The 18,622-nt window shown below is 34.6% G+C and overlaps 1 protein-coding gene across 1 annotated transcript; it reads right to left on the bottom strand.

The window, feature by feature from the left end:
• Positions 1–2,103: 2,103 nt before the first annotated feature.
• LOC134650345 (uncharacterized) lies at positions 2,104–15,268 on the bottom strand. Its single transcript, XM_063505305.1, has 7 exons — positions 15,112–15,268; positions 8,113–8,165; positions 5,713–7,004; positions 5,212–5,506; positions 3,727–4,129; positions 2,881–2,980; positions 2,104–2,326 (listed from the first exon to the last, which is right to left on the bottom strand). The coding sequence occupies exons 1-7, from the start codon at positions 15,139–15,141 to the stop codon at positions 2,160–2,162; spliced, it is 2,340 nt and encodes a 779-aa protein (XP_063361375.1). The 5' UTR covers positions 15,142–15,268; the 3' UTR covers positions 2,104–2,159.
• Positions 15,269–18,622: the final 3,354 nt, after the last annotated feature.

Genomic DNA, 18,622 nt, shown 5'->3' with positions numbered 1-18,622 from the left:
AAATTTTGAGCTAATGAGTTAATGTGTCAATGAGAGGATCCCCATTAAAGATTTTAAACGATTTCATCAGTAATTTCTACATCGCGTAATATTCTGTTGATTGTGGCTGAACCTCATTTTATTGTTATACCAATAACGCCTGGAGAATCGTTGATTCCGGTATTTCAAGGTATTTATTGTTTATCGTTATGCTTTGGCGAAGATCCAATAGATAGTTGTAGTCAAGGCTTAGTAAGATACACTTTAAACCTACATCTACATAACGTATTCTAGACAAACAAAATTATCGATCGTGCAGTCTATTAACTCATATACCTATACAGAGGGTATTTCGACTTATGTACCTTTCCAAACTTACTTTAACGGTGTTAAAATATACTTCAGGAAACCCGATAAATACCTATGTATACTCGTATTCCTAAAAACTACAAAGAATTCAGGTATGTATGTACGGTCCAGTTCACAAATATCTTTAGAAGCCAATATTCCAAAAAAAATATACACGATATACAAACTGAATTTATCAGCAGAACAATGAATATACTAAATGGTTCAATGGGCTAATTAGTTTTATCAGTAGCATCAGGTAGCATCATCTCTGTTTCGGAGTTCTTCGGATTCCGCATTTCTTCAGTTTTGCCCCCACTTTTTACTATTTTCTGATTCTTACAATAACTGTATGCTTATGCCGCTATCATTTTAGTCCTCCTTTTCTCTTTTACTTTTAAGATATCTTACAGAATAGATACAGAATTTCCACACACAATTAAACTTCCACAAACAATTGAAACAATTTAATTTCTTTATTCCTTTAAGCACAACAACGGGAGTTGTGGAGATAAAAGGGAGAGGCCTTTGCCCAGCAGTGGCTAAGAAAAAAATAATCCTTTAAGACAAATTAAGATAACAAAGACTGGAAGTCCCCGTGACAAACATAATTTCAAGAATTCAATGCTTCCAGTTGACAATTATTTTCTCAGAATGTCGCCGCAGTTTGTTTTCTTTCCTTGAACCTGTTTGGACATTACTCACGAATACCTGTTGTGCGGTTACAGTAAGTACACGAGTTTTAAATTACTAAGAGGTCTGGATGTAATTCGACACGTGTGAATAATAGCTAGTGACATGTCCTAACCTACTATGACCGTCTCCTGCTTAAGTTGCGGGGCGAAGAGTTCCTGGTAAAACAAGTGGCAAGTAATGACTTGATAATACTCTCGTTATGGAATTCTGTATAAACTTGTAGATAAAAGTGAGTCATGATTTGCGCTTCATAGATGTTAATTTAGTGAGCTCGTGGTATAGTAAGTGATACAAATAAAGTCGTCAACTTAATGCAAACAGTTAAGATCTAGATCGCAATATTTTACCCAAGTAATACGCATTAAGTCTAGTAGGTACTTGTAACTGATACCTACGCGTCTTTGTAGACAGTCGGACCTTGTAAAATTACATTTTAAAACTACCTAAGCATTATATTTTAAAATATACAAGTAACAAACCGGAAAAGCAACATTTTGTGCAAAAAAAACGAAGTACTCGTTTATTGGCCACAATTCATCTGCTCAAATACTTGAAATACTCAGAGTCAATGTACTTCCCTGTGTTTTTAATTAGAACTGCCTCAAGGGGATTAGGATGTTTGAAAGCTATTCCTTACAGAGCCCATGCTGTGCCAAATCCTCCTCTTCATCTTCAGCTTTCCCAATTATGTAACAAAGGAGCCCAGGGTCCGCTTTTGGCAACTCGAATAGGTGCAGACACTATTTTTTACGAAAGCATCTGCCATCATCATCAATGGATGGCAGCCATCTGACATTTTAGCCCAAAGGCTTAACAGATACAGAAGTAAAGGCGATGTGATTTACAATTAATATAATAATTTATTAAAAAATATAAATGCACATTTGAAAGACTAAACATGATCACATGACACATTAAAATTAGCCATCACAATTTTTAGGGTTCCGTACTAAAAAGATACAAAAGGAACCCTTATTTAAAATTAGACACTATCCCAATTCACTGCAGCACTGTGTGAAAATTTTTTTCACACAGTGCTGCTTTTGATATTTAATATCAAAGACGTTACCAACAGTGCCCCTTGTAAGGTAAGACGTGGCTCAGCTTCGGTAATGTACCACGCAATACCAAAAAGCCTATGCTTTATGTTCCTTATTGACTTGGAAGTTAATGCCCAGTTGCGCAGGGTTGACACCCGCGATGGCGGTGGCAATGGGGCGGGCGAGCGCGATGCCGGACACGGCCACGGCGGTGGCTTGAGGGCGCGAAGCGGCTAGACCTTGCTCGCCTATCACTGCTAGACCTGCAAGACACAATATCATCATCAGAATTTGTATGACGGATCGTTTTACGTCACTTGTGAAGCTACGACTTAAACAAAATGTTGAAAACCGTATAATATGTGCCGTAGCAAATATTTTAATAAATTGTCAGTCACTTTATTAACTTTTTCACGAAAACAGTTGAACTGTTATTCATTCACATCGTCACTAGACTGTATAATATTTATCTTAAAAATTCAACGTTCAGCATTCAACAGAGGACGTAATCGAGATAATGCCAACTCTGAACCAAGTTCGTGAAAATCAGTCACGGTTGACTATCGTCAGGGATAGTGCAATAATTTTACCGCGTAACTAACAAATGCAGTAAGGTCCAACTTCCTTGTACGGTGTTTGAATTTTGAACTCTTTCGACTTGGTCTATAGTGCCATCATATTTATCAATAGATAGGTAGTCGTTTACCTATTAATCAACTGTACTTAAAATGATAATCCGAGTTCACTATAGAAGCTAATATTCACAATTTCCTTTACAAAGGTAAATAAGAACAGGATATATAGTTATTTTACTTACCAACAGGTTTGGCTTCGGCAATAGTGATGCCCGCTATTGGGAGCTGTCCAAGGTTGTCTTCATCGTTGGGCGAGTCAATACCAACGCCCTCTTCACCGACCTGAAACAGTCTTAGTTTAACTCATCTATTAACTTTCGACGGCCTCCTAGCCTAGTCGGTAAGTGACCCTGCCTACGAAGCAAGAGTTCCCAGATTTTAATCTCGGTAAGGCCATTTATTAGATTAAATCGTGATATTTTTTAATACAAATTTGCCTGAGCCAAAATTATAAGAATTCACGTCACGATCATCAATATAACTATATCATCTTATAAACGATCATCATGCAAATATAACGCTATCCCACTCTCACACCGGTGTGGCGTGCGGATGCGCATCCAATGTGAAGACCGCCTTACCGTATTCTCGGGCAATTAATTGCAAATGAGGATAAACGTGCAAAGCTATGTTCAGATGGCGCTACATTAAAAAAAGAAGTGCTTATAGAAGTGAATATTGTAGGTTATTGTAATTATTTATAGATTTTCTTGTTTTATGGAGGTAGGAACTAGTCGCTCACATCAATTCCTATAAATCCCACAAAACTAGCTTTTTATATTTTTTATCAATGTCATAAATTACTCGTATTGATGAATTTGTATAAAAAAAATAATTTAAATAATCGGATAAAAAAAAACTTTTTTCAACCTGTAACGTAATTTTTGAAATCTCAGGTCAAATTAATATTCTGTTAAACGAGTTGAATGAAAACTTTTTTTCCCTATAACTCCAATTTAACTTGTTTTTAATAGCAAAAGTTCCACGTGTTGTTACTTACTGTACAGACATGCGTTGGCTATACTTACATATTCCTCATCATTTTCATATTGCCTCTTCGATCCACTTTTGAACAAAACGTCAACATTTTCTCCAACTTCATCAATAAGCTTGATAGTGTTCGAAGCAGCCTCTCCTAGGGATGCCAGTTGGGACCGGAACCTTTCCTTGTCACTATTAGTTAAAGCACCAGTTTTTCTCCCAAGATTGTGAAGCTTTATCAAACCACTAGATAGAGACTGCAGGTTTTGCAGATTCTTGGCTAGTACTCTCGATAAGAGGCTCTCATCGACGTTTTTAACTACGTTTTCGCTGCTTATTTTTTCTTCGGATACTATGACTTCACTGATAACAACTCCTCGGTTGTTGGTCTTTATTTCTAGATATTGGCCCTTGCCCCCACCGTAAAATGGCAGGTATTGGACTGATGCCCTATAAATAAAGGGAGTTCTGTGTTAAGATACTTTATATCAACAATTTTATTTTAGATGTGACCTACAAGGAATAATATATTAGATACATGTGATTATTATTTCAATGTCCTAAACAAATTGGAGTACCAAATTTATTTAAAAGTAATGTGATTTATAAGGGATTAAATATGAATTAAATATGACATGAAAAAATAACACATTCCTGTTATATTTAACGAGCGATGTTTTGTTTACAAAATTAATTGTTAAATTTAATTATAAACTACATAACTTTTTAGTCTCAATATATTAGTTAAAAATATGTTTAATTCTCTATCCTTCGATTTGAAGTATTTTAGAATTAACTAGGTACAGTAAACTTCAGAGATAACTGCACTTAAATCTACTAATAAAAGTTTTAAATTTCACGTTTTAATTTCATAATTTAAAAAAACTAACACAGAGCGCCAGCACAAAGTTTCAAAGAAGTTGCGTCTGTACTAGTCTGTAGACCGAAAACATCTGAATCGTTGGGAAAACATAGACCACGGTTGGTCGATATGGAAGATATGGACGTAGTAGGAGAAAAATAAACTTTTTTCAGGGTGTTACTTCTGTCGTAAATCATAATAATTTTCAGAACCACTGACGTTTTGGTGCCCGGGAAGGGAAATTTATTTTTAAAATATTCTTAATATTCTTTCTCAATATTGCTCCTCCTACTTTTTAAACATAACATAATATTATGCATATATCATAAAAGCTTTTAGGAAATAAAACAAAAAGGATTTTTATGAAATTGTTTAAATAAAATTAAGTTTAATACATAAAAACCTTAAAATAGTACATAATTCCTAAATTTACTAGTTATACAAATCGATTCGAAAAACAATTTCAAGAGATCATTCGAATGTGTTTTTCGAAATCGGTAATTTCAGTCTATTAAAATATTTTACTTAAACAATATGAATTATAAATTATGATGATAAAAGACTCTGGTATGTTTTGGATCAATTATATAACTAAAGAGTTTCTTTTAGCCTCTTTCGGTCGATTTAACATCAAATGTATGATTTTAATTATATCAGATTGTGTTCATACAAGTAGAGATCAGATTGGGCATGAGCAATGCCTCCAGGGCCAACTATAGCAGACGCCCTAGGGTTAAACACTACATTTCCCTTCTGCCCTGACCCTATGATCACATGAGAAACTGGATTCGCGATCGCCGTTCCCTTAGAGCCATTTACGGCATGCGCAACTGGTTTCAAAAACAAAGTTAAAGTACTGTCTCCAACAGCCGACGATTGCACAAAGTTTAATCCATCAAATTGATACTCTTCCGGTCGTTGGTCGTATCCACTGTACGCGTCGTATCCAGAATATCCTCTTCCTCCTCCAAATCTTCTCCAGACTCCCCATCTTCTAACAAGAAAGAAAAAGAAGTTTAATAAGAGGAAAGAAGAAAAGAAACAAGGTTAAGATGAGAGGTTAGGGAAGCAAGAAAAAGCTTTTAGTTTGGTTCAGGATGGTAGTAAATAGTAGGCCCTATAGCAACAATTTTGCCTTCTGGTATCGCTTCTAATAATCTTGGGACCGAACCGTCGGTAGCGGCTTGCTGCTGCTGCAGGCGAGTCACGATGGTTGAAAGGTCTACGTCAGAGGTGAGAGCCACAACTCGAGAGGATGGCCCGGCGACAGCAAGGCCTCCTGGCTGTGTGTAGGCCAGGCCGCCAGGACCAACTATGGCTGCTCCTCCTTTTCCAGCAGTTGCTACTCCACCTGGACCCGCAATGGCTACGCCTCCTCTTCTCACTTTAAGCTTATTTATGAAGAACCCAGGATTATACGCAGGCACAGATGGCCGACCTCCAAATAACGAAAATCCCGCCATGTGAAATCTCAAATCATCGTCTTTTGGCACGGTTTTTGTGCCTTTTACAGGTGTTTCGGGTTTGACAGGTTTTGTAGCAGTCGTAGCCGCAGCAGGTTTGCTGAAAAACTTTTTCATATTTTTTGAATTATCCGTAATTTTCATTTTGGGAGCTTCCGTAGAGACAGTCCTTTTTCTAATCGCTCTTGCTTCTCTAGCATTTGTTTTGGTTTCTGGTACGAACAAATTTACATTTTCATTTGTATTTCCTACTTCCACTTCAGTCATTTCTTCAGTTTCATCTTCTATAGCTTTTTGCATTCTGTTACACACGTCAGCGTTTTGGCCATATTCAAAGAAATTATTCCATCCACCGCCATGAAGAAACCCAAGTAATGGATCTTTGACTAGAATAGGAAAGTATGGTGCTAATGGCCAATTTATATTAAAAGGAAGTGAAATCGGTGGTCTCTGCCGTGTCTGGAATTGAGAATCAGACTCTATGGTATTAAAATTGTTTTGTGTATATCTATCGTATAATTCATTTGATGGTGTAGGCATAACGAGGACAGGTATACTTGTGATATATGGAACACGTGCCGCAGTACTCTGCGCTTGATTAGCAGCCGATAAATCTGCTGGGAGTACTCCATAATGCAATGCTCTTGAATTATCATATCGAAGCTCATTAATATTTTGATTTGCAAGATAATCACTCTCTTGCTTCTTTTGAGCATTAGAGTAACCATTTAGTTTGCTATCTGATATAATTTGCTGTATTTTCTCTAGAGTAGATGCGTCCAGAACATAATCCCCAAGAGTATGAGTTTGAGAATTTTTGTTTCTCACCCTATTGGGTTTTATTAGTCCTTTGTTAATAGCACTTATTTTGTCTAAAATATCTTGCGTATTATTATTATCAATTTCAGGATATCTGATTTGTTCTCGTGGCAATTCTTCATCATCGTTAATGTCATCTATTGCTTCTTCAGATATATCGAATCTCAGCGAAGGCGCTGACCTGAAATGCAAAAACATATTGATGTCAGTACTTGTTTATAGATATTATTGTATTAAACACCTTGCCCAAGCTTGTTATGAATTCAGTGTGAAACCAAATAAGACATAGTATACGCAGGCGTTAATTTTACTAAACAGTACTAAAATCTTAGTAAGTTTGATAAGCGAAACTAACTACGTAAATATTAATGTTTGCTATTTTACATTTAAACTCTTAGTAAGCAAGTGTTAAGCGTTAATAAAATCACCATAAATACTTGAACCATGACAACGCCCGGTGAAGTACCTCCGTCCACTAGTATTATTGTGTGCCGCATGGATATTAAACGCAGAGGAACGAGAAGTTAGTAAGAGTAAGAGGCACCGCGAAAAAAACCTTTCTATTTGTAGGTATAAGGCAAATCTGCTTTGTTGACGTTTTGTATCAAAGTTGTTAATCTTCAAACGTGCCTATCTAATCTTGTAACATTTGTAACAAGTTACAACCCATGTAACTTGGTAATAAATTCTCTAAATCGTAAAAGTAAAATGTTTGTTACGATTTCGACAGTAACGACTTTGACACATAACGGCGAACTTAAATTAAATGTTCCTCTTACTCCTTCACTGATATTCTCGACGTTTTGTGTTGGTTAGTTGTGCTTTTGTTTTATTACTTGTGCATTTTCCAATCTACCATTTAAGTAAAGCGCAAGGCCTTTTTACACTTTTGCTACATTTCAGTAAACATTAATATTTTTTTCATTTATTTTTTGTATGTCATATATACAGGATAGTCATTAATAATTATTGTTTGACTATTTATCTGTCACACAGAATTAGATCAAAATCAACACAATCATAATTATTAACAGTATAATACTATTTTTAAGCGAATGTTTTCCGTGGTACATGATACATAATCTACGACTCATTTTTAAAACGTTCAATTCTATCAATGTCGTTAAGACCAAATAATCACACATTAATCCACAAACTTTATCAATTAAGATTTTTAATTAATTACTACTGGATTTATATTTAAAGTATCTCATGATTAAATTCAAATATATATTTATGTGTCATTAGAAAGTATCAAACATGAATGTGTATATTAAAAATATACTTACTCGCTGTCAGAAGGCCGCGAAGATACCTCTAAAAGGCAGCATGTCAGCAACACCTGGAATTTTAGATAATACAAATATTAGTTTTAGTTAACATCCATCCTTCTGTATTTAAAAATAATATAGCTACAATATATATAGCTGCAATAGTAATAACACAATCTTGAAATTAACTATATAATATCGTAATGAAATATTTTAGTATGAATTATCATGAACACTAACATGAAACGACACGACTATTTAATTCAAAAGTAGTAAAAGATTATAAGTACTTAAATAATAGCGAAAATGGGAAATAATTTTAAAGACATAACCCATTTTATATACTTTTTTAAACTAGAGTTAACCCCTCGTATGCGGCCTGTTAAATTTGATCATTGAAAAAGTGACCTTGACATTTAAAACAATAGATTTAAATTCCCACGCATGGATCCTTGTTTAAGCGTACGAAGGGTTAAATCGTTATTTACCTTGCGCAGTTACATTACATCAAGAAAATTCAAGAAACCGGTTTTACCCTAAATCAAAGAAACTTATCCAAATCGATTGTGCATTTTTGCAAATTCTGCAAATACTTATTCAATCGACACCATAATTATATGAGACGTTTTTGTGAATGTTGTAGCAGAATTTGTGTAAACATTGTTACATGTATGTAGCAAGGTTTACACAAATAATGCTCATTTAATGCATATCATTTTATGGATGCATGACACTATAGAACTACAAATTACGAATGTACGAATCTATTGACCGCTATTTTTTAAAGAGGTCCAGTTCACACAATCTATTGTTTCGGAAACAGCTGCGATTAATGCAAATTCGGCAAATTTTCACCTGGCCCAGTTTCCCAAACAATGCCAAGGATAATCACCGATAACTACTTAAACGAGGTATATTGACCTACTTACTCGTAGGTATATGCATTATGTATCAGAATACACAAAAGAGAAATTTCATAACGGAATTTTTAGTTTTTCTACGTTTTATGTCAAACAATACAAAAAAGTTTACTTTAAAAGCTTTATTAAATATTAAGGCCAACAAATCTTTATTAAACGTCGGTATAGTTCTCTTTGTAAGTCTTATCATTTTGTGCCAACTTTTTTCAAGTCCAGTAATTTCACTTGATGTTGCTGTACCTATACGTAATGCAATGAGGCAATAACTTAAAGAAAGTTCATCGACCTCGATGACAAAAAGGTTCTTATAAATCGAATCCTTAATTTAGAAAACCGGTTTCGATTTCTCTGCATTTGTTTATCAAGGACGGGAAGTCATCTTGCACTGCCCACATTCACATTTATTCAACTTTATAACCTTTCTCTGACAAACTAAGACTAGGTATTTTAGAGCTTTTTTGAAGAATAATGAAGATATAAGTACTTAGACAAATTTGAGCTTTAAAAGAATATTTAAACTTTTTTTAGTTTAGAATTTGAATTGAATTAACCATATTTGGTAAACTATATTTGGTTCCGTTTCGTTTATAAGGTATCCGAATACCTAATCCGGGATTTTGGCCACTTTTTAACCGACTTCAAACGTTCCAGTTGCTAGCGCATATAAAACGGGATAATATTTTTTTTTTCCTTTTTGAAGTCGGTTTTACTTTTTTTTAAGTGTAACTACTATACCTAACCTATAAAAATATTTCTTTAGAATGATCTTAAATCGAAATAAAATACTAATGTGTTGACATCGATCAAATCAATTTTAATTATACAATGTCGAGACGTGAAAGTGCTAGCTTTGAAAGATGTCGATTTTGTGATCGATTTTTTGTCCATAGTGAAACTTTTTTGCACCTCACGTCTGCACCGAACTGGATTTGGCGAAGAAAGTGAAACCCAGTCTGCCATAGGCATCCTAAATGATTATGTTTATTTCGTTATTTAGCATAAACATATTTACCATATTTACATAATTACGTTATGTATAAAAGTGGTTCACTTCACTTTCCTTTCCAACTTGTTTATGCAAATAAATATTTAATTGATTTCGAACCTTAGTACATACGTACGTTCGAGTTATATTTTAAGATATATGACCGCTACTTTAAAGCACTTAACACAGATCGCATGGTGTACCTTTAAAGGACACGTATAATTAGGGTTGTTTAAGTTAATTTCAAGAAACTAAACTGGAACAGGGCCTGTGCCAGTGTAACAAAAAATTAAAACGAGTTTGGTCAGGTAAAGACAATTTCTTTTTTCTTTTTAGTTCAGTTAAGGTCGTACATATTTTGGCTGCTTACGTACATTGAATTTATAATAAACTTATACCTACGACTGTATTTAGCTAGATATTCCAGCACCGTTTCAGATGCATTAAATACGAGTGTATATTATTATGTAATAGGTCTGTATATCTTGTCATTCTATGGAACTTGCTAACTCTGTAAACAAACCACCATATTAAAATTGACTCTGAATGTCAATTTACTAGTGACTTTTGTTTACATAGTTAGCAAGTTCTATAGAATGACACTTACCCCAAAGAAGCTTTCCCGTGCAAGATTGCACATAGTATTATCAGTGCAACATCACAAGTACCGCCAACAACGGAAGGTAACAACTGTGTCCTTATCTACAATGTTTAGTGCGCGTGACACCACTTTAGACAAAATATTAAGAAGATAAGTTATAACGGATTTATTGTTCTTAAGGGGAAACAGCCAGAATAAAAGTGCTACATTTATAAAAAACGTACGGCTGAATTAGAAAAAAAATTTACGTAGTTAAGGACATTAACCTGACCATGACCCTATCCGTACAACGTACAATATTCGCCATCCATAATATGAAGCAGTGTATTTTTTTACATAGGTACACATTAACTTTCGCATGTATTATTGATGAAATTATGTAAAACTCTTCTCATAATAGTTTTGGTCTCGTTTGCTTCAAATGGCACTTACATTGTACTTTGTCACAAGTTACTCACTAATCGTAACCCTAATTTTTTTGACATTACCAAGCAAAACACCTTACTAACTTTAAAATGCATCACCAGTAAACTACATGCCACGAGCTACTGAGAACAACATCTCGGTCAAATACGACATACATTGTGGACAAAAGTACCATAACAATGACCAATGACAATAGGGTTTTATAACTAAGGTACATTTAAGAACAGTGCCATACCCAGGTTAACGATAGAACCGTAAACTTTCAAAACCCGTTTGAGTAAAAGTTATGGTTGAAATGAGCTGGAAACGATTATTGTCTTAGACAAATATCTGTCACCTTCTGAGTCAGAAGTTCTGACAGATATTAGATGAAAGATTATCCGCGGTAAAACCGACTGCAACCGTCATTTGCCCACGTTACTTGGACCTTAATATTACTGACTCATTAATTTTAAACAATAAATAAGTATGACTTGCAAGCTTTTGACAATACATATCTATATTTACTTTTCTTTAGATAGGTTATTTACATATATGTCTTTAGTTTAAGTGTTTTATATTTTACCTACTTGTAATTCGTTGTATCAATGTGTTAAGGGGCCCACTGATTAACAGTCCGCCGGACGGTATCGGCCGGTCAGTTACAACAATATTTTGACAGTTCCTAACAACTGACAGGCCGATACCGTCCGGCGGACTGTTAATAAGTGGGCCCCTTAAGTAGTTAGCAGAACAGTTTACACTTTTTTTGAGTACCCAGCGTAGTTTCCACTTAACCTTATAAACTATTATGATATCCTGTTATCAAGGTGTGCCAATAAAGTTAATGATACTTAATTTGCATCAATGTGCCAACAGAACAAAAAACAGAAGAATATTTTAAGTTTTTAAATTAGTGTCTAAAATCTTATTCAATAGGCTCCTTTTGGCACCAATAATATATATTGCCGGTACAGTTATATTTAAAGTCAATGAACTCAGAGATTTTCCTCTTTACCCGTCGAAAGGTTATTAACACATCGTTTTTAGGGTTCCGTAGCCAAATGGCAAAAAACGGAACCCTTATGGATTCGTCATGTCTGTCTGTCTTTCTGTCTGTCTGTCTGTCTGTCTGTCCGTCTGTCCGTCTGTCTGTCCGTCCGTATGTCACAGCCACTTTTTTTCGAAACTATAAGAACTATACTGTTGAAACTTGGTAAGTAGATGTATTCTGTGAACCGCATTAAGATTTTCACACAAAAATAGAAAAAGAATAATAAAGTTTGGGAGTTCCCCATACTTGAACTGAAACTCAAAAATTTTTTTTTCATCAAACCCATACGTGTGGGGTATTTATGGATAGGTCTTCAAAAATGATATGGAGGTTTCTATTATAATTTTTTTCTAAACTGAATAGATTGCGCGAGAGACACTTCCAAAGTGGTAAAATGTGTCCCCCCCCCCTGTAACTTCTAAAATAAGAGAATGATAAAACAAAAAAAAATATATGATGTACATCACCATGCAAACTTCCACCGAAAATTGGTTTGAACGAGATCTAATAAGTAGTTTTTTTTAATACGTCATAAATCCCCTAAATACGGAACCCTTCATGGGCGAGTCCGACTCGCACTTGCCGCTTTTTTGTTGCGTAATGTGTGCCAAAGTCATTAGGTAAACAAAGCGTTTCAAAAACAATACTTGCTAAGAATTTTGTTTATCATTTCTCATATTTAATGCGTTTGTATGTTTTCCCCCTATTTTTTATTTTAAGGGAAAACTGAGAAACTTCACCTACTTATTTGACATTGAAATTTTCAAGTCGATTTTAAGAATACCTAAGTAAAAATCAATTACGACGATTAAAACAACATTGATGCAAATTAAGTGTCATTAACTTTATTGGCACACATTGATAACAGGATATCAAATAGTTTATAAGGTTAAGTGGAAACTACGCTGAGTACTCAAAAAAAGTGTAAACTGTTCTGCTAGCTACTTACACATTGATACAACGAATTAAAAGTAGGTAAAATATTATAAAACACTTAAACTAAAAACTTATAAATAACCTATCTGAAGACAAGTAAATATAGATATGTATAGTTTTGCAAATCATATTTATTTATTGTTTAAAATTAATAAGTGAGTAATATTACGATCCAAATAACGTGGGTAAATGACGGTCGCCGTTGGTTTTACCGCGGATAATCCTTCATATATCTGTCAGAATGTGACAGATATTTGTCTAAGACAATAAACCAGCTCATTTCAACCAGAACTTTTACTCAAACGGGTTTTGTAATATTTCAGTAGTCAGACTCTATCATTTAATGATGCTACTTGGAACGACGTGAAATAAGTACGTATACCTAATAAGTGCAATTGTTTTAATTTACCGTAAAAACTAGTTTAGACAATATTTTGTCCTGAATAATTATGACGTAAATGACACTTGTGTGTGTGTAAATAAGTTAATGTAAATAAGTATAGATATAATATATTGTTCGGAACTGTCAAATTTTTGTTCTAACTGACAGGCCATATCGTCCGGCGGCCTTCTATTCAGTGGTCGGCTTAAAAGGCCCAACGATTACCAGTCCGCCGGACGATATTGGCCTGTCAGTTGCTCGGAACTGTCAACTTTTTATTCTGACAGGCCGATATCGTCCGGCGGACTGTTAACCAGTGAGCCCCTTAAGTTAGTTTGTATCAGTATATTATGTTCGTGTTATGTAGATCGTAAAAAAATGCGTTTTAGAGATTTTTGTCAAAATGATTAATTTTGTTTGCAAATAGGTATTTCATAAACTAAGATGGAACAGATTATCGTCCAAGAGATTGTGTTTTTAATTACACTAGCCCGTCTGAAAAAACCAAAAAGCGGCCAAGTGCGAGTCGGACTCGCCCATGAAGGGTTCCGTATTTAGGCGATTTATGACGTATAAAAAAAAACTACTTACTAGATCTCGTTCAAACCAATTTTCGGTGGAAGTTTACATGGTAATGTACATCATATATTTTTTTTAGTTTTATCATTCTCTTATTTTAGAAGTTACAGGGGGGGGGGGACACACATTTTACCACTTTGGAAGTGTCTCTCGCGCAAACTATTCAGTTTAGAAAAAAATGATATTAGAAACCTCAATATCATTTTTGAAGACCTTTCCATAGATACCCCATACGTATGGGTTTGATGAAAAAAAAATTTTTGAGTTTCAGTTCGAAGTATCAGGGGAACCCCAAAAATTTATTGTTTTTTTTCTATTTTTGTGTGAAAATCTTAATGCGGTTTACAGAATACATCTACTTACCAAGTTTCAAGAGTATAGTTCTTATAGTTTCGGAGAAAAGTGGCTGTGACATACGGACGGACAGACAGACGGACAGACAGACAGACAGACATGACGAATCTATAAGGGTTCCGTTTTTTGCCATTTGGCTACGGAACCCTAAAAATGAGCATAAGCTCTCAAATTAAATTCTAGAAGATACCTACCCATCGTCCCAAACCTTTAGGCATAAAATTATATTTTCGAAACAATAATCTGCAGTTTAGATGCACTAGTCCCAGGTCACCGAGCCGCTTTATCAAAAAGGAAACATAATATGAAACAATGTTACGTTAAGATGTTGCATCTAAAGATCAGTTTTCCTAGGATAGCGGTGCCGTCATATAGCGGCCGTCTCCATACTAAATAATACGGCTAAATATGGATGTCGTAGTATTTGTATGGAGACGGCCGCTATATGCCGGCACCGCTATCGGAGGAAACCAAAGCATAAGTACAAATTTTTATTTCTGAATCGTCTCTTCTATTTGCTGCATAGTCTTGCGTTTTTTAGCATTCATATTTAAAATTCTACAAGAAAAGGAATCTGGGAAAATCGTTTAATTGTATCATAGGTACAGTCGGCTTTTTCGCATTATTACGAAGGAATAAGGTGCAAAAGTGAAAAATTATCTTTGGCGTTGACTGTACTAAAGTATAAATGATAGTAAACAAAATAGTCAGTGTACTTTATCAAACTCAAAGCAAACAGGACGACAAAAAATACGAACTAGAATCAGTGTTTTAATTAAAAAAAAATGCAAAGTGACTCACCGAAAATACGATCCATGAGTACTGCGCCATTATAAACAAGTGTAATAAATATTTAATTATAAGAATGTATGTGAAATCGTTCGGCGTCGGAACTCGTGCGCAGTCCACTCGTGAATGTGGATCTCGGAGGCTTCGCGGCAGCTTTTGCTAAGCGGCGCGGGCGCCCGTACCACGGGTCACTTGAGAAAGTGTGGACGAGTTTGTTTGCTGTGGACGGTTTTTATGAGGCTTATACTTACACTTCACCATATTTGTGCAAATACGGCTTTACATTGCTTTTTTATATGGTATGGATGCACGAATTGTTGTGCAAATAACATGCTTAGTAAGAAATGGAAAAGATACCACTAGAATATATGACCGTAAGACTAGTAGTATTTTTACTATAAATTACTTAAAAATATAATATCTCTTCAGATAAAATATGTCATTATAGAAAAAAAAATGTGCCTAGTGTCTGGCCTAGGCTAGCCTCGATCCTATCTATGAAGCCGCGGTGGCTAAATCCTGAGCACGTCACATCATGAGATTCATGAGCACGGATATTTGTTCCTGAATCGTGGGTGTTTTCTATGTATATACTTAATATCTAATATATCGGTGTCTAATTAGGCTTGAATTGTGGGCAACTCAAGCCTTATAGAGCGTACTGTAGGACTTAGTAGATTTGTGTATGCCCGTTATCGCCAATTAATAATTCATTTACTACATCTTTTCTCTGGCAAATATGGATAACAATAATTACCTACCGAGTAAATTGTTTAGAAATAAAGTGCCTTGATTTAGTAATTTTCCGTGGGCGAAAAATATTCGAGTTATGATAGTAAGATTAGGGTTAATAATGTGAAAGTTGGACCATCCTGTCAATTAATAGCTTTTACAACTCATTATGCTTAATTCGCCAATTCGCTCGATTTTTATACTTTTGTGAAAAGTTGCCAAAATACACGACATCGTTTTAAGTCAAAATATTATTAGTAGTGAGAGTGTTTATGTAGAATATGTTGTATTGTTTCTGGTTTATAATTATACAGATTAACTTAGTATAATTACTCCGCGAAATAAATGATTAATAGTTAATTTAACCGACTTGTGTACCTATTTTCAACAACAGTAAGTGCCTGTAACGATTAAAGTAATTTATATTTACTCAATTCGCTCCAAAAAATATAAGCCATATGTACCTACCTAGTTATTAACATGTGACTCATCCGTGTTTATAATTAATTTCTTTGCTGTCTACGTAAATATTAGCAGGATACTCGTAGGAGGCGCTATTTTGTCGCATCTGTGCTAATAGATTTTGCTTTTATTGTATGTATAATTTATTTTATAGACAAATTGAAAGGTCTTTCATTTTAGGTTTACGAGCAATAATTGCGAAACTAAATCTATGACCACTATCTTTGTCAAATTTATTACTTTGGACAAGGAACTCCATATCCTTTGATATCCATTAAATAAAAATATGTTGGCAGCTAAATCTTTATACAGCTTTCAATGGTCCTGTTATTTTACCAGCCAACTTTTAATGTATATACCATCAAAAAGCTTATAAAAATTATATACTGAAGGGTTTTTTTTTGTTATACTTTACGCCTGGACATTTCTAACGAGCTCAAAGTTTGTTCGAATTCTAACATACTCGTAACATGCAATTTAGGTACCATTAGTTTTTCAGTGAAGCTTTAATTCGGCCACACCATTGCGTTGCTCCGTTGCGTCGTCAAGCGCCTGTTTCACTTTGACAGTGAAAATTCGTTTCACATTGCTGGTCCAACAAGTAAATATTACTCATCGACTCATAAATTGACAGTGTCGTGTCAATTGTGGTGAAATATACCCTAAGCACCATCCCACTTACCCGGGGTTAACCGGTTAAACCTGGTTACCATGGTTACCAGTACAATTTGAGACTGGTTTAATGGCTTAACCGCTTAACCCCGGATAGTGAGATGGTACAAGTGGCCCTTAGTCTGAATATGCACAGAAATACTCACTTTTAGCAGATTGATGATGATCATGCATTACAATGGTGTACTTTAATTATGAATTATTCATTTTATATCTTAACGCATCAGCTTCCAAGAGGGCTGATCATACGTGAGGGCTACAAACCTCGTTTAAGGAAGTTGATTGCATTGTTTTACTACTCAAAATCGAAAGATAACAAGAACCAACGAACAGCAATATTAATCCTACCTTCTGTATTTCAGTATATTGTTACTCGCTTTACCCAGAATCACAAACAGTATTTAAAATTCAAGAGATGAGCTGCAATAATTACATCGTTGTATTTGTTTGCCAGAATAGTTTCACTTTCGTCCCTTTGAACTAATTTATATGAATGATTTTCGAAAATGTTGATTTCCTTCCCTTATATCATATTCACCTATAATTAACATACATAGAAGAAAATATACGTTGATTTACATTTCACATACGCACGAACTTTCTATAGGTAGGTAACGATCTCATACACTGCCAGCTGTAGTCTCTACCTTTTTCAAGTACCTACTTTTATTTAAGAGACCTTTAATTAACATAGTCCGCAGGGCACAGACTTGCGGGACCTTTAATAGGTGGGTATTTTTTTTATTGTCGTTTAATTTTTAAGTAGGTTTATTTTAATCTTAGTTTAGTTTTGTAGGTAGTATTTAAGTGTTTTAGACATACATATATATTATTAACTAGGTATAGTTGGACAAACCAATTTGTCAGTAAAAAAGAACCAAAAAAACTATACTCATCTCTCTACTGTCTCTGTCTACGAGTATGTTTGAAATTAGACAGAGTCCTTTGACAAACTATACTGTATCCCATTACTAATTGCGTTATGAATCAACGTCTGTCAAATCAAGTTGTTAATAATCGTTTTTGACGATAGATAAAAATCTGTCATTTGGACATTTTGTGTTTGTTAGAGACGCAATATAACAGTTATTTCAGTTACTTTAGTAGACACAAACAAATTAACGCCTTGTAAAAAATATCCACCTACTCATCAACATAATATTTTTGCCAAATATACAGTTCATTTTAACTCTTAATAGTGTCGAACGTTGATTTTAGAGATAACCTTATCTTGTATCTGCATTATAATTACAAAGAACACTAATATCTTAATTATAGTAAACTTTTTTTTTGTTAGGAATTTAAATGGATCGCTTAAGCGGTGTAAGTATGTAAAAAACCTATCATCTATTACGTCTAGGGTTTGCAATCCGGATCCGAAATGTATGAAATTATCCGGATCTGGATCCGGATCCGCGGATCCTCCCATACATTTCGGATCCGTCGTGCAAACCCTAATTACGTCTCAACAAGATATTGCCTTAAGGCTGAGAAAGGAGGTGCCGTTACGTTTTTTATGGTATGTACAATACCGTAAATAAAACTTGTAGTATCTGTACCTACGATAATTGTAAAACCATTTTTTTTCCCAAGTGTTTTTTGCAGAATCCTTCAATGATTGTTTTACTTTTGAAACATGTTGGTCGTGGAATGACTT

The sequence above is a fragment of the Cydia amplana genome, chromosome 8 (assembly GCF_948474715.1).
Source record: "Cydia amplana chromosome 8, ilCydAmpl1.1, whole genome shotgun sequence".
Classification (NCBI taxonomy): Eukaryota; Metazoa; Arthropoda; class Insecta; order Lepidoptera; family Tortricidae; genus Cydia; species Cydia amplana.
This window is presented reverse-complemented; position numbering and strand designations above follow the sequence as displayed.